General features: G+C 54.4%; 1 protein-coding gene across 1 annotated transcript; it reads left to right on the top strand.

Annotated features, from left to right (window-relative positions):
* Positions 1 to 341: 341 nt before the first annotated feature.
* On the top strand, positions 342 to 16,201 carry LOC123030285 (the record flags this gene model as incomplete). The annotated part of the gene is made up of 10 exons (XM_044444089.1): positions 342 to 420; positions 4,437 to 4,712; positions 8,197 to 8,472; positions 8,982 to 9,269; positions 10,362 to 10,637; positions 11,377 to 11,451; positions 12,199 to 12,498; positions 13,882 to 14,169; positions 15,128 to 15,445; positions 16,166 to 16,201. Coding segments are annotated over exons 1-10 (2,197 nt in total), but the record flags the coding sequence as incomplete, so codon positions are not given.
* Between the last annotated feature and the right edge of the window lie 3 nt (positions 16,202 to 16,204).

The raw sequence follows: 16,204 nt of genomic DNA, 5'->3' as shown, positions 1-16,204 counted from the left end.
GCAGACTCTCAGCCCAGCCTACCTCACAGGGTTGTTGTTGTGGGGATAAGATGGAGGAGGAGAGATGATGTAAGCTGCCTTGAGCCCTTTGTAGGAAAAAGGCAGGATATAAATCCATAAATAAATAAATAACAGCTCTGCCGACTTCCGCCGCGCGACTCGCAGGCGCTTCGGGAACGGGTCCGGCCTGGGAACTCCCCGAGCGGAGCAGCCCCGCTTTCCCCGGAAGCAGCCTCGGTTTTCCTATTGGGCGGACGGTCCCCCTGCCTGCGGCCAATCCGGCGCTTGGCGTGGCTCCGCCGAGCGAGGCGATCGTGCCACTTCCCGCGAAGTCCGCACTCGCCGCGGCTCTCGCCATGGCGCGGCGCTCGCTCCTCGTCCTGCCGCTGATCCTGCTCCTCCCGCCGGGCTGCGGCTCCGGTGAGTCCCGCGGGCGCGGGCCAGCCTCGGGGTGGCTGATCTGGGGCGGTGGCGGCGGGGTGGCGGGCGCGCGGAATTTAAACCCTGCTCCGGACATCGGCGTGGGTCTGGGGCACTGCGATTCCTGGAACCACGCTAATGATAGCAGAAAGCAGCATCAAGGTTAACAAAGCAGAGCTAACAGGAAGCAAAATGCTAGGAAGCAATTCCTTGGAAAGCAGGTGTAATGCGAGGAAGCAGAAAACAGTGGGTCAGAAGGAAAAGAAGCCAGCGCGGAGGGGGAGAGCTTTTCGGCTGACGGTGCTGCCCAGGCTTTCTTTTGGGCTTCGTAAAAAGCTTTCAGGATCCGCCCCCCGCGTTCGAGATTTTGCTCTGGGCACCCCCGCAAGACGGCGGGGCTGTCACTTTTTCGTTGTGCGGGATTTTGGGAGGCGCCGCCTAACATCCCGAGTTTTCCTGCCTGGCCCGGATGTTTCTGGCCGGCTGCCTGGAAGGGAAAGTGGACGAGGGCCCGTGAACTGTGTGAACCCGGGCAAGGCGAGGCAGAAGCGCTGTGAGCAAGGGAGCCCCAGTTCCAGGGAATTAGCCGGCGACCTGTCCCGGGTGGGTGGGCTTCCCCCGAAGGCAAGGGGTGTCCGCTGCCGATGCGGAGGCCTGGGGCGCCTTTCCCAGCTCCGGTCCCAGGGTCCTGGATCAGGACAGCTTGGTCCCGGCGAGGCAGGCCTTGCTAAGGCCGACTCCGGATTCTAACGAGGCCCGCTTTGCTAGGGTGCGCCTGGCCCCGAAGCCGGCACAGGCCTCTCCTTGGCCCGCAGTGAGCGTCAGGCGGGAGCAATCCCGGTATTGGCGATCGCTGAGCCTCCCGAGCCGCGCCGGCTTACTTTGCTCGGCTTGGGAGCGCTTTGCAGGCGGCGGGTCCCTGCCAGGAAACTCGCGGGGCGGAGTCGCTTCGCTTTCGTAGTTCTCTCCCCGATCGCAGCCGTGCGCTGCGTCCTTCGCCCAGCAACCGCGTTCGTCGCGGTTTTCCTGACGGCTGAATATAATCCCTCGGCCATTTCCGACTCCTCTCGAGACTCCCGGTGAGGGGCGATCCTGCTACCCACGCAAGTGGGCTGTGCTGCGGCGGAGTCCGCGCTGGCTCCCGCGCTGCTTTTGCGCCCATTCCTGCAGCTGCTGCTGCACCTTCAGCCCTGGGGAGTCCCCAGGGAGTGGAAAATCGAGCAGGGGATGGAGGGTGGGCAGGATTTGACGCCCATGCACGTCTGTGTGCAATGCACTCCTTGGGACTGTGCTAATAACCGTAACTAGAATCAGAAAATAGTGCAGGAATGACCATGAATAATGAAATGGATTATAACACAGGAGATGTAGCAGAAAAATCTGATCAAGATGAAGATGCAATGCAATACTAATAGTAACAAGAAGTATATATTAATGCCAGAATGCATTTCTGTAGGATTAATGAGAAGCTGATCTCTATCACCATAAATTATATGCAAGGAGGAGAAAATTAAGCCAATGAGCATGAATGGAAATTCTTGGCTGAAAAGCAGTCCAAGCTTTGCCTTTGAGTGATGCAGTTGGTGTAAAACCCTCCTGGATCTGTCCTTCCTGTCCAAGATTTTCCTCAAAGCAGTGCCACAGACACTGGGTCTGCCACTTTCTGGCACTTCAGTAGGTTTGGGGGGATTTCAGCTGGAAATCCCAAGTTTTCCTGCCTGGGATTCTGGTTTCTGGGTGACTGCAGAGCCAGGGTGCTGGGAGGGGAAGTGGATCGGTTTGCCCAGTGAATTGCGGGGAGCAGGTGTTGTGCTCGCACGTTCTGGAAGACTTCTGGGGCACGCATGAGAGGCGACTGTTTTGGCAGGGCTGACAGCTCAGGCCCTGATAACGAGAGGGGTGTTGGAATGGACCCGGTTCCAGCTGCGGTCCGAGGCCCTGTTGCCCACCTGTGCCCGCTGTGGGAGGGATGAGTTCAAGGGCAGCCAAGGGGCCCAGTCAACCCACCCGTGGGAATGAGGAAGAGCAGCAACATCCCGAGGGAGAGATTTGGAGATGGGGAGTCTATCGGCTGGGGAGCTCCGGCCTCCTGAGGAGGTGGTCCCCACAGTCCGTCATCACAGTTGTTGGGCGGCCCAATTGGGGTCCCAGAGGGTGGAGCACAGGTGTGCCCGGTTCCACAGTGCTGCTCCACCCAGGGACAGATGCAGAAGAATTCATAAGGACTTTGGATGAAGGATGCCAGAGAAGGTTTGAGATTTCACTTTGTGTATGCTCAGAGACTCACATGTAAAATAAAGATGTTTGGCAAGAAGTGCAGATGAGACTGTTACTGCTGGGAGGGAGAAACTTGGCTTACAACAGTCAGGTATGGGAAAGAGAGCTTGCAACACGTGTTGGTTCCATTATTGGCCTCGCTCCCCACTGACATGAGCCAGGCGCCTTCAGTGTTGCTCTTTAAACATCTGCTCCAAACCCCACTGGATCGCAGTGGTCTGCCTGTGATCACTTTACTGTGCTTTTATTTCTGTACTTTGTGTTCCCGTATCATCTCTAAAGCACTGTAATGTTCCACTGAAAAGCAGTAGCAAACACAGAATAAATCTTCAGGTGCATTGAGCACATCGATGGGGAGGGGTGTTCAGGCCTACAATCCCAGCAACTTTCTGGCTCCGCTGCTCCCGCTGATGCTGGGAGTGTGGGGATGCGTCGCTCGCCAGCGGTGTGGCCTGGGCCAGTGGAGGGGAAAGCTGCTCTCAGTCATACGAAGCCCCTCTTCCTTTTGGCCACTCTGGGCATGGGGCTTAGCGGCCTTTAACTTAACTGGGGCACAGGATGTCATGCAGGTTTGGTGGAGGCGCTACACCTTGTTGGATGTTTACCAAACCCAAGAACAGGCCCCATTTATACCCACTGATGAGCAGAAGGGGTTTGGATGGCACCCCATAGCCCCTAAGGCTGGCCTTCCCCCTTTTCCTTCCTCCCACCCAGGTGGGATGCGCTTCCATCCACCCCCACAGCTCCATTTTCATCTGCAATCTAACTCCCTGCTGCAAACTCCACTTCCTCATTTTTGCATTAAATAATTTTTCTTTCTTGTTGTGCTGTCCTGCCTTGCTTCCACATCAGCTTTGCTCTCTTCTTAATTCCTCCTCCTGGCCTGCTTCTTGAGGATCTCACTTTCCTCTTAGTATTTCTTTATTTTTAAATTTCATTTCTGTACTACCCCATACCTTAAGCTCTCAGGGCTAGTTTACTACCAAAGGGGATTTATTCTATGACTATATAAAGCTTCTCTCTCTCTCTCTCTCTCTCCCTCCCTCCCTCCCTCCCTCCCTCTCTCTCTCTCTCGCTCACACACACACACACAATTAATTGAGCCTCTCCAAAATGGAAGGTGCAAGGGGATGGGCGGATCTTTAAAACCCTGGAGTTTGAAGGTGGGTTCCCCATTTGTTTGCAGATCCCCCTCACTGTTGTGAGCCGAGATGCCTTCTTCCAACAAACAACATCCACATTCCTTTTCCTTGCCAACATTCTTCATTGCTTCCAGTACAAATCACCCAGAGCGGTTCTCTGAGCATGCACAGAGCAGTGTGTTGAACCCCAATCTAGCGATTACCTCCAGCTACCCTTCTTATGAACCTAGCTGTGTCCCAACCTTTGGGAGGGGTCTCTGGAGGCGAGCGCACCTCCTCTCCACACACTGCTCATCTGATTGGGTCTCTCACCCCTGCGGGCACCTTGCCATGGTGTTCCGCTCAGGGCTGGTCCACAGCTGGGCCCGTACCACTGGATGTACACCTGGGTCATTCCCAGGAATTGTCTAGTTGAGCTAATCTCCTCCTCCTCCTCCTCCTCACTCATCCATGCTCTCCAGGCTCACTGAGACATTCCTCACCCTCCAAGCTGGAATCAGCTCCTATGGTGTGACTAGTGGCCTGTGGGAGCACTTGCCCAAGCCTGGCATCCCTCTTGCTCCCAACACTTAACTGCTCTGCTCGCTCCCCTCCCAGACTCCTCCCCCAGCATCTTTCGCACAGTCTACACGGCTGTGTCTGAGCCTGGCCCAGGGCTGCCCCAGTTCACGGCTGCGGCGTATGTGGACGACCTGCCCATTGCTCACTACGACAGCGACACGGGGAAGGTCTGGAATCGGGCCAAGTGGATGGAGAAGTTGCTGGAAGTGCATCCTGAGTACCAGGCCAAGTATGAGAAGATGCTGCAGCGGGATAAGGCCGACTTCACAGCTGGGCTGGGGGCTGTGCAGGCAACCCACAACCAGAGCGCAGGTGAGCGGAGGGTGGAGGGACTCGCTGCTGAGGGGGGTGCTGGCTGGGGGCCCATTCCCGGGCTGGCATGCAGGTGAAGGGGAGGGGAAGCTGTGGGAGGGAGGTCTAGGAGTTAAGGATGGCCGAGGAGCTGCTGCAGAATAAATCCCTCCTAGAAGAAAGCAAGCCCATTATTCTGCCCACACCCCAGTAAGCAATGTTTCCTCCTTCCCACATATACACACTTTTCTTTCCCGCTCTAGTAATTGTGCAGCTGAAACTGCAAAAGAGAGACATATTTGAAAATCTCTGCCAACATGACTTAGAGCTCTTGGTCTGCTGCCAGCAGTTCTCCTTGACTTCATAAAAGGCTCTGAGATGATATGAAAACAGAAGCAGGACGCGTGTGAAGCAGAAAGAAGGCCAGGCGACAGTGACAGAGTATGGGGAGTTAACACGGCATTGCGGGGGTGGCATCAGGAAGGGGAAAATGAAGAATGTGCTGAGGCTAGAGCGGGGTGCTAAAAGCAAGCAAAAAGCCTTCTTCACCTGCATGGGAAAGACGTGCTGCTTCAGCTACTCAGTGAAAGATGACAAAGAAAGGGCAGAAGGGCTTAATTCCTACCTTGGCCTGATCTTCTCTAAAAAGAAGGTCTGTGAGTTTCCTGGCCAAGGTGAAGAGGCAGGATCACAGCTTGGGATTGATAAGCAAGCAATCATGAATACCTCATTCCTGTGACTGAGTTCGGATCTCCAGGGCCCGATGAACTCCATCCCAGAGTCATAAGGGCCTTGGAGCTAATGGAAGAACGCTCAGAACTGCTCTCTGTTATCTCTGAGAAATCATGGAGGGCAGGAGACTTGCCAGATGACTGGAGAAGGGCTAATATCATCCCCATCTTCAAGAACAGAAGAGAAGAAGAACCTGGGAACTGCAGGGCGGTTGGTCTGAGATCCCCCCGGGAAAATCCTGGGGCAGATTCTAGGGCAGCCAGTCTGCAAACACCTTGAAAGCAGTGCATTGAGGACTAGAAGCAGTGCAAGAACGAACGCAGCCAGACGGCTCTGATCTCGCTTTTTTGATCAGGTAGCCTCCCTTGCGGACTGTGGACAGAATGCATGTTGCCTTCAGCAAAGCTTTTGTTATCCCAGTTGACAAACTAGCGAAATGTGGGCTAGATGCAGTCAGGTGGATCCACAGTTGGCTACAGGATCAGACTGAAAGAATGCTTATCAATGGCACCTTCTCAAACTAGAGAGAGGTAACCGGTGGGGCTTTGCAGAGTCCAATGCAGGGCTCAAGTGCTATTTAATATTTTTATTAATGACTTGGACAGAGGTGCAGGGAATGCTGATCAGATTTGCAGATGACACAAAATTGGGTGGGATAGCTAATACTCTGGAAGACAGAAACAAAATTCAAAGTGATCTTGATAAGTTGGAGCACTAGGCCAAAATCAACAGAAGGAAATGTTGTTAGTCACGAAGTCACGTCCGACCCATTGCAACCCCATGGACAACATTCCTCCAGGCCTTCCTGTCCTCCACCATCCCCCGGAGTCCACTCAAGCTCACACCCACTGCTTCAGTAACCCCATCCAGCCACCTCATCCTCTGCCATCCCCTTTTGCCGTCTATTGTTCCCAGCATTAGGCTCTTCTCCAGGGAGTCCTTCCTTCTCATTAGGTGACCAAAGTATTTGAGTTTCATCTTCAGGATCTGGCCTTCTAAAGAGCAGTCAGGGTTGCTCTCCTCTAGGACTGACCAGTTGGATCGCCTTGAGTCCAAGGGACTCGCAGGAGTCTCCTCCAGCACCACAATTCAAAGGCCTCAGTTCTTCAGTGCTCAGCCTTCCTTATGGCCCAACTTTCACAGCCATACATTGCAACTGGGAAAACCATAACCATGACGATATGCACTTTTGTCGGCAGGGTGATGTCTCTGCTTTTTAGTATGCTGTCTAGATTTGCCATAGCTTTCCTCCCCAGGAGCAAGCGTCCTTTAATTTCTTGGCTGCAGTCCCCATCTGTGGTGATCTTGGAGCCCAGGAAAATAAAATCTGTCACTAACCCATGGACAGTACCAAAAGGCAAAAAGAAGGAACTGTAATAGGGACAAATGCCAAGTCCTGCATCTAGGAAAAAGAAACAAAATGCACAGTGACCAATGGGAAACTATTTGGCTCAATGATACTGTAAGCCAGCAGGATCTCGGAATTGTAGATCATAAACTGAATCTGAGCCAAAAATGCACTGTTACTGCTAAAAATGGCAAATGCTATTTTGGGCTGCATTAATAGGACTGTCACTTCCAAATCATATGAAGTCATGGTTCCACTTAGCTAGCACTGGGTAGGCCTCATCTTGAATACAGCATCTAGTTCTGGGCACTGCATTTTAAGAAAGATACAGACAAGCTGGAAAAAGTGTGGGCAAGAAAGATGAAAAAAGAACATGTACAGGAAGTGGAAGCAGGGCCAGGCCACAACTGAAGAATTTAAGCAAATAGCAAGTAATTGCAGGGACAGCATCAGTAAGTGCAAAACAGGAAATAGCCGAGAATAGCAAGGGATGCAAAGAACAACAAGAATGCCTCACACGGGGCAAATTATCAAAAAGTGGACTAGAGAGAGAAACTATTATGTGGATCCAAAACTGGCTGCTAAATCAGACACACAGAGTGCTCATCGATGACACCTTCTCAGATTGGAGGAAGGGAACTAATTTCAGTCCTGGGCCCAGTGTTCTTCAGCATCTTTACTAATGATTTAGAGGAGGACTTACAAGAAATGATCATCAGATTTGTAGATGTGATAACCCTACAGATTTGTAGACTGGGTGAAATAGTGAACATTCCAGAAGACAGAATTAAGATTTCAGGGTGATCTCACTAAATTTGAATGCTGAGTGAGTCACTTTTTTCCTCAGCTCCACACAAACTTGCTGAATCCCTCCTCACTATCATTTCCAAATCAACTCTTGTCCTCTGAGCTTATTCGCCAGCCAGTCAAAATGGCATTCACCCGGTCCCATGCAGAAATAGTCAAACTGCTTCCTTCTCTTTGCCCTCCCCTTCAGATGGTTACTAAGCAATTTCTGTGCAGGCCTTTGACAGTAACAAAGCAAGGCCTCACCTCATGCCTGCTCGGATACTTCATCGCCTCCGACCTCTCCGTTCTCACCATTCCACCCCCAAGCACAGGCCTGGGATGCAGAATGTTTTGCAATCCTCTTAGAGAAAACAGCTTTCCAGGTCCTATATGCTGATTTTTTGCCAAACCAGCTCTTATTCGGGATAAAGATGCTCCTGCATCACCTCAGCGTGAAAGCACTAGTCATGATTGATTATTCTAATGATAATCTTCCTATTTTAAGCAGCCACATTTTCTGCCTTGGGGATATAGCAAAAACCATCTGCCTGAGCTTTCCGGAACTGGATATGTGGGGTGGAAGGGGTGTGGGTCTGGGCCTGCTTGGATGTGCCCCAACTCATGGGTGTCTTTCAGGATTCCACACCTGGCAGATGATGGCCGGCTGTGAGGAGAACAATGGCAAGCCAAGAGGGCGGTATTTGCGGTTCGGCTACGATGGGAGGGATTTCCTCAGCCTGGATGTGGAGACCTTCAACTGGACAGCAGCAGATGCCATGGCCCAAATAACGAAGAGGAACTGGGAGGCAAACCCCAGCGTCACCCAGCGCTTCAGGGACTACGTGGAGGAGACCTGCGCAGAGTGGATCCAGGCCGAGCTGGTTCATGGCAAGGAAAGGCTGCAAAGGAGGAGTGAGTCCAAAAGGGAATTGGAGAGCTTTTGGGACAGCCATTCCTTCATGTTCTTCCCTCCAAAATTAAATACATTCCTGGAATGTGACCAGGTTGACTTTGTGTTGTTCACTAAAACTAACATTAGATTTCATAAATCATGAATAAGAGCAAAACGAGAAAACGATGGATCATAGCTCCCAGAAAACAAACAGTGCCCATCTGGCTTGCACCCCTTGAAAGGAGTAGCCACAATCAGTCGCCTTTTGCCTTCACTTTGAGACCCCAACCCTGAGGATCCCCTTCTGTTATTTGTCCCGAGTCCAGATAAAGTGAGTTGGGCATTTTGGAAACTAGTCAAGTTGCTGAGGGTGGCTGGCAGAACCTCTTCCCTGGAATTTTTGGGGGTCCTGCAAGTCTAAATTATTGGATCTTTGGATCAAGGGTAGATGCCCATATTAGAGAATTTCCTTGGGTTTTTTTCTGCCAGCTGCTGAAGGGATTCTGTATTAACATGGCCATTTTTACAGATCCTCCAGAGATTAAGGTGACTCAGAAGGAAGTTCATGGAGGCTTGGAAACTCTCATCTGCGTGGCCCGCGGCTTCTATCCCAAAGAGATTGACATGGCGTGGACCAGAGACGGGAAGGTCTGGGTGCAGAACACGTCCCATGGGTTTCTGACCCCATTCACGGAGAGTACTTACTACTACTGGCTGGGCATTAAGATTAGCTCAAAGGACAGGATGCACTACCAGTGCCGTGTTAAACACGATGGCTTGCAAAACACTCTGGACAAAGCCTGGAACGAGTTTGAAGGTGAGATGCTTTGGAGGGGGGGCTTCCTTCTTGGAGCATCCTGGGAGGGAGGGGAATTTTTCCACAAGGAGCAGAGAGCCCCGAGGAACATGAAGGGTTGCAGTAGTAATTCTTAGTTGCATCTTCTGGGCAGAAAGTAACTGCTCTTGCTGTTGGGATATTTAACACCCCTCTCGTCCCTTTGAGTGGCAGTCAGTTGTTGAAATGCCTGATAGAGAGAAATGTGTTTGGCTGGTGCTGGAAGGAGATTAATGTTGCATCAGGCAACTCTCTGGGGAGCCTATTCCATTAGTGGGGGGCAGCCACCAAAAAGGCCCTTCCATTTGCCACCCCCTCACCTCCTAGAGGAATGGCTCTTGCCTATATCTTAATGGGCAGCTAGTATATATGGGAGAAGACAGTCCTTTAGGTAGCCAGGTTCTAAGCCATTGAGGGCTTTTTATGTCAAAACAAGCACTTTTAATTGAGTCAGAGCACCCCTTCACAGCCCTTTGATTTGAGGTTGCCCTTTCCATCCTCCAACCCAGCAGTCATGTTGATTAAGCCACTCCTACAGTTCTCCTTTTGTCCACACTCTCCCTCCCAACTGCAAACTTTCCAGTTCTTTGCCCCACATTATTTTCCTTTCTTGTTTTCCAACCCTATTCTGTCCCCACCTTCCTCACCCACCTCCTTCCCTTGCCATCTGAGCCTGCTTCTTGAGGATCTCTCTGGAGCCGGCTGGAGCCGGGGATCAGACTAGATGGCCCAGGAGACCCCTTCTGACTCGCTCAGTTTCTATGTTTCTATTTATTTTTGTAATTTCATTTCTATACCACCCCACATCTCTTGGCTAGTTTACAGCTGAAGGGGACTTGTTCTATGACGTTAAACAGCCTCTCTCTCTCTCTCATATACAGAGAGAGAGAATGAGAGGAATGGATAAAGAGAGAGTGAATTGGGCTTCTCCAACTGGAAGCTGCAAGGGGATGGGTGGCCCTCTGAGGCCCTGCAGTCTGAGCCAGTGGATCCCACTTATTATTATTATTATTATTATTATTATTATTATTATTATTACATTTCTACTTACCAACTCTGCTGTCTCCCTCCCAGACTCCTCCCCCAGCGTCTTTCACACCATCTACACGGCTGTGTCTGAGCCTGGCCCGGTGCTGCCCCAGTTCATGGCTGTGGTGTTCGTGGGTGACCTGCCCATCGCTCGCTACGACAGCAACTCGAGGAAGGTCTGGTATGAGGCCAAGTGGATGGAGAAGTTGCTGGAGGTGCATCATGAGTACCAGCGCAAGTATGAGGAGATGCTGCAGCGGGATGGGGCCGACTTCACAGCTGGGCTGAGGGCTGTGCAGGCAACCCACAACCAGAGCGCAGGTGAGTGGAGGGTGGAGGGACTCGGTGCTGAGGGGGGTGCTGGCTGGGGGCCCCATTCCCAGGCTGGCATGCAGGTGAAGGGGAGGGGAAGCTGTGGGAGGGAGGTAGGAGGGAGGCCTGCCTGGAGCACGGCAGTTGGGGAGAGGAGCTACAGCAGAACAATCCACTCCTGGAATTACGTCCTGCTTCGAGTAATCACTCTGTGCTAAAAGAAGCAAACTCTCTGAGCAGACACAGTCCTGTTCTGGTCTGCTGTGATCAGTTTCACAGGTGCGACTGCCAAAGAGAAAGGCCCATTTGCTTTGCTGTTTCAGGCTCGCCATTCCCCCAGGGGCTCCTGTTCCCTCGCTGGCCGGCCCTTTTCTTTGGCATCTCCAAAGCCTCCCCAGAGCAGGTGCAAGAAGGGAGGGCTGGGCAGCCTCACCAGAGGCCAGATGCAGGGGAGGTCGGGCCTCTTCTGCCCCTCTGCAGACGCCTTCCGGGCCTGCAGCTCTGGAGGACCCCCTCCTTGCAGCTGGTGTGCTCCTTCCCACGGGGGTGGGTGGCCAGGCACCCTTCCCGGTCCTGACTTCGAGCAGAGCAGAGCAGAGCCACCTGGAGGGCGCTGCCCGGCTGGTCCAGGGCTGCTCCATCGGGCGGTCCCACCGAGAGCGGGCAACCAGGCAGGGCTGGCAGAAGCCTGCCAGTGGGAGAGTCGCTCTGGCATGAGGCCCCCAGCTGTGTCTATTCCCCGTCACAGACACTTATACACTAGCTGGGCTCCGCTGCGAACTGGGGGAAGACGGGACGGAGCACGGCCATCCCAGTGCTGCCAGTAAGGCAGAATGAGTTCGGGGTGGGCAGAAAAGACACGGCTGGGTGGGGACCTGCAAGGTCTGCGCAGTGCTCGTCTCCTCGCTGGGGATCCGCCTGGCCCCGTGAGAGCAAGCGCAAGGCCGTTGCCGTGCTGGACGAACAGGCGAGAGGACCGGAAGGTCCCTGCGGGGAAGATGAGGTGGAGAAGGGCTCTGAGGCACAGAGGGGCAACCGCGGCAGGGAAGCCAAGCCCAGGAGCTGGGGGAGCAAGTGCCAGCCGGGGAAGAACTGAGGGGCAACGGAATGAGGGAAAAGAAACTCCCGGGAAGAGGGTGAGAGGAGCAGAAGGAGGCGGAGATGCTCTGCCCCGGGGAGCTACAGAAACCTTTGAGGAAGGGTAGCAGCTGGCAAGAGCTGAAGGCCAGGCTGGCGGCGGCAGTGCGAACATCGCCCGTGAGAGAGAAGCAAGAGTTGTGCGAGGGATGGGGGCCCGTGTGGGCACGAAGCCCCTCGGCCTCCCCAGAGGACACCTCCTGGGCTGCTGATGGCCATGGAGCCAGCGGCTGGCCCCCCTCCCGTCTCATCCGTGTGGGGACAGATGGGACGGCCCAGTGGGGCTTTGAGGATGCGCGTCAGATGCTGAAGCTCGGGGAAGGAAGTGCAAGGAGCTCATGAGGACCGGGGGGCCTGCCTCTGGCTTTGCCTGAACCTCGGGGGGCTGGATATGAGGGGGGAAGGGGTGTGGCTGCCCTGCCCTGATGTCCCCCCGACTCGTGGGGGTCTCTTTCAGGGTCCCACACCTGGCAGATGCGGGCCGGCTGCGAGGTGGGCCCAGACAGGCGGAAGGGGCAGTACCTGCAGTTCGGCTACGACGGGAGGGACTTCCTCAGCCTGGAGGTGGAGACCTCCCACTGGATGGCCGCCGACGCCACGGCCCAAGTAATCCAGAGGAGCTGGGAGGAAAGCCAGTACATCACCACCCGCTTCAAGTCCTACGTGGGGGAGACCTGCTCCCAGTGGCTTCGGGCCGAGCGAGACCAGGTCAGGGAAGGATCCCAAAGGAGAGGTGAGGCCGCGGAGGAAGCAGAGCGGCTTGGGGGCTGGGCTGCCACCCCAACCTGGCTTTTTCATTAACTTTCCAGGATTTTCCCTTCCCTTCCCTTCCCGTCCCGTCCCGTCCCGTCCTTGTTGTTGTTGTTGTTGTTGTTACTGTTGCACACAGAAGCACAGAGTTCCTCCCCAGCTGGGGAAATATGCAGAAACACGCCCCCCGCCCCCGAGCAAGCACCTGCTCAGCCTCTTGTTGAGCTGGGCCAGTTTGGATTGCTGAGTCCCCCCTCCAGTTTGGAGGCGGCCTCTCTCTGCCTAGGCCCTGCTCTGGTCTGGTGAAGCCCCCCAGCCTCCCCTCCCCTCCTCCAGCTTCACAGAACTGGCAGGCCAAAGTTCCTCCACCCAAGACTGTCCCTGCCTTGGGGGCAAGATTCCTCCCCTTGCGTGGGGGATCCCCCGGTTCCCCTTTCCAGCCCCAGCCCCTGACTGGCTCGTCTGCAACGGGGGGGGGGGGGGTGATTGCAGAAGGGGAGGCAGCAGTGGGGGCTGCAAACATGCCAGGAGTTCTGGGGAACACCCAGGCTTCCCACATATGCATGGCTAGGATCCTCTGGTCCTGCTGCCTCTGAAATTAAGCAGGGTAGCCACTCTTGGTTTTGCTCAATTTAAAATCAGAATGTTCCAAGCAAAGGTATCTAAACAGGTCCAAAGTGCTCCTTTTCCTTCTCACGCAGGCAGCTTTAAAAAGGCAGTGTAACAACAGGGTGCCCCTGGGCATGTGCAGACTACCCCATTGAGAGCACCACATTTTCTCTATAAATAAAAGCAAAGGGGAAAGGACAGACCCTCGTTCTTCTCTCTGGCTTTCCCTCCTTTTGTATTTCTGGCTTGGCCTGTAGGTGATCTGCTTGTTTTCCTCCTCCAACTAGATCTGCAGTGGAAGAGAGAGGCGGGACAAGCCGAATTTGCTTGCTGGCTAAAGACAGTATTAAACTTTATAAGAGGGGTGAAGCCAGGAAATGATTGATAATATCTCTGAGAAAGCAAAGAGTGGCAAATCCGGCATCCGTCCCATGGACGGAATAGGCAGGATCACCCCCCTCCCCCCTTGTCCTCAGTTTGTGCCGCTTGGGTTGGAGTATCTGCGATGGCACAGCTAAGCCGACCTTGTGGTGTTGGTTCCAAGCCCAGAGAAAGAGAGCCGGCCATTGCGGAATTCACCAAGCTGTACCGGGCGGTTGGCGGGACCCCTTTCTCGGGAGCGTTGCAGGCCCTGCAAGGGTTCCTTGTTCAGTCTCGACAGGATGGCCAGGGGAGGGGCCCTCCGTGGGGTTCAAGGGAGGCACCCCGGCAGCCGCTGGAGAGGGTCTCCGCTAACACAGGTGCCGGTGTTCCCCAGCACCTCCGCTGATGAAGGTGACGCGCCGCGCGGCCTACGAGAACCTGGAAATCTTCGTCTGCCGTGCCTACGGCTTCTACCCCAGAGAGATCTACATGAGGTGGACGATCGATGGGGAGGCCTGGGAAGAGGACAGCTTCCGCTGGGTTCTGGGCCCGAACTCTGACGGGACCTACTATGCCAGGCTGGACATCAGGGTCGACACCTGGAACAGGCAGCACGTCCGGTGCCATGTGCAGCACAGCCTCTTGCAAGGCCCTCAGGACTTAGTGCTGGAGGAGCCTGGAGGTGAGAGACTGCAGAGGGGGGTGGGAAGAGGGGGAGTTCTTGGAGCAGGGGATTCTGGGAGGGGAATTTCCCCATGAGGAAGAATTGGGGATAGAACCCGGAAACCCAGAACATGAAGCGCGCACAAGCGATTCCCAGCTGCACCATCTGGGGACGGGGTGTCCGATACGGATCTTGTGGTCCTGCAGCCCATCTGGGCGGTCGTCTACGGCCTTCCTGGGCATGAAGTGGAATCTGCAGCAGAGGCTGAAACTGACTGCCGTCATTGTGCCTGGGACAGATTTGCAAAGATTTGCATTATCTGCTGAATGTCTTCAGCAAAATAGGACGTGTGTAATTGTCTGTCTGTCTGTCTGTCAGTCAGTCATCAGCACCACCATCTGGTTTGTGGTTGTGAAGCCTTCTGGCTTAACCGTGGCTTAGTGCATCACCTGGGTTCAGAGGGGACACTATGCCATGGTGGGCTTAGCAAAGCCAAGGCCAGTTCATGGCCGCACCCCCAGTGAAGCAGGAGGTGTGCTCATGATGCACTAAGAGCATCCAGAGCATCTCTTCCGGTGCCCGAGGCCGGCCTTCCTCCTTTCCGTTCCCTTCCACCCAGCAGTCTTGCCCTTTGATCCACTCCCTCAAATCTCTTCCTCCGGACTCTTCCTCCCCACAGCAAATTCCCCTCCACACTCTTTGCCCCAAAGGATTCTCCTTTCTTGCTCTCCAGACCTATCCCTGCCCAGTTCCACTCCCCAACTCCTTCACTCCCCCAACCCACACCTGCTTCTTGAGGTCCTCTGTCCTCTCTCAGCGGTTCCTTATTTCTTAATTTCAGTTGGAGCTCTCTTGGCTTGTGCAATCAATATGCCCCCCCCCCCCCACTGAGAGATTGGGCCTCTCTGAATGGCAGCTGCAGAAGATGGGTGGATTTCAGAGATCTGAGGTTGTAGATCCCCCTTTCATGATTAAGGCCTTGGATCCCCCTTATCGGCTCCGCTCTCTCCCCTCACAGGCTCCCCCCGCAGCGTCTTCCGCACAACCTACACGGCTGTGTCTGAGCCTGGCCCAGGGCTGCCCCAGTTCACGGCTGCGGCGTATGTGGACGACCTGCCCATCGCTCGCTACGACAGCAACACGAGGGCGCTCCAGAGTCAGACCTCCTGGGTGAAGAAGATGCTGGAGCTGCATCCTGAGTACCAGGTCAACTACACCCAGCAGCTGCAGCAGGATGAGGCCGACTTCATAGCTGGGCTGAGGGCTGTTCAGGCAACCCACAACCAGAGCGCAGGTGAGCGGAGGGTGGAGGGACTGAAAGGGGTGCTGGCTGGGGACCCCCTCCCACCTGCCTTCCTTGCTAGTACAGAAAGGTTAGGAGGAGATGAGCAGCACCACTAGAGGCCAGATGAGCTAATAAGCAAGATAATTTATCAGTGGCCCTCCTGCCACTGTCCGGAGGACTGCAGGATAAGTTGTTTTCCTTGCTCTGACCTTGGAAATGCTTCCTAAGGCTGGAGCTGGGTTCCAGGTTTTGGCTTTTTTATGTGGTGGTGGGGGGGGGGGGCATCTTTGCAGCTGGCCTGGTTCTTTCCAAGGTGGGAGGGACCGAGCACCCATTCTAACTCCTAGTGGAGGAGAGCAGAGGATGCTGCCCCAGCTGGTCTAGGACCGTGCAAGCAAGCAAGTGAGCTCGCAGGGAAGGAGAGATGAGAGTGAGCAAACAGAGCTGACGGGACTCCGGCAGTGGAGTTTTGGTGAACGAGGACCCTGAGGGCTTTCTGGGTGGAAAATACAGTTGGGTTCCCAAGCCTGCTCTTGACTGGGTCAGGGATGCTGCTGCTAAATCCATCACTGCCACAGATGAGAGTTCAGCATCAGCTCTGAATTAAAGCCTGGTTTTGATTAAGGGGCTTTGGAGATGAAGAAAGAGCGCTTGCCGAGGCTGGTGGGGCTAGTCAGGTGGGGACACCTGTGCTCCGAAGTTCCTCTGACCCATATGTTTCTCTTTCAGGGTGGCACACCTGGCAGATGATGGCCGGCTGCGAGGTGG

This window comes from Varanus komodoensis, unplaced genomic scaffold (assembly GCF_004798865.1).
Source record: "Varanus komodoensis strain SLA01 unplaced genomic scaffold, ASM479886v1 scaffold447, whole genome shotgun sequence".
In the NCBI taxonomy this organism is placed as follows: domain Eukaryota; kingdom Metazoa; phylum Chordata; class Lepidosauria; order Squamata; family Varanidae; genus Varanus; species Varanus komodoensis.
This window is presented reverse-complemented; position numbering and strand designations above follow the sequence as displayed.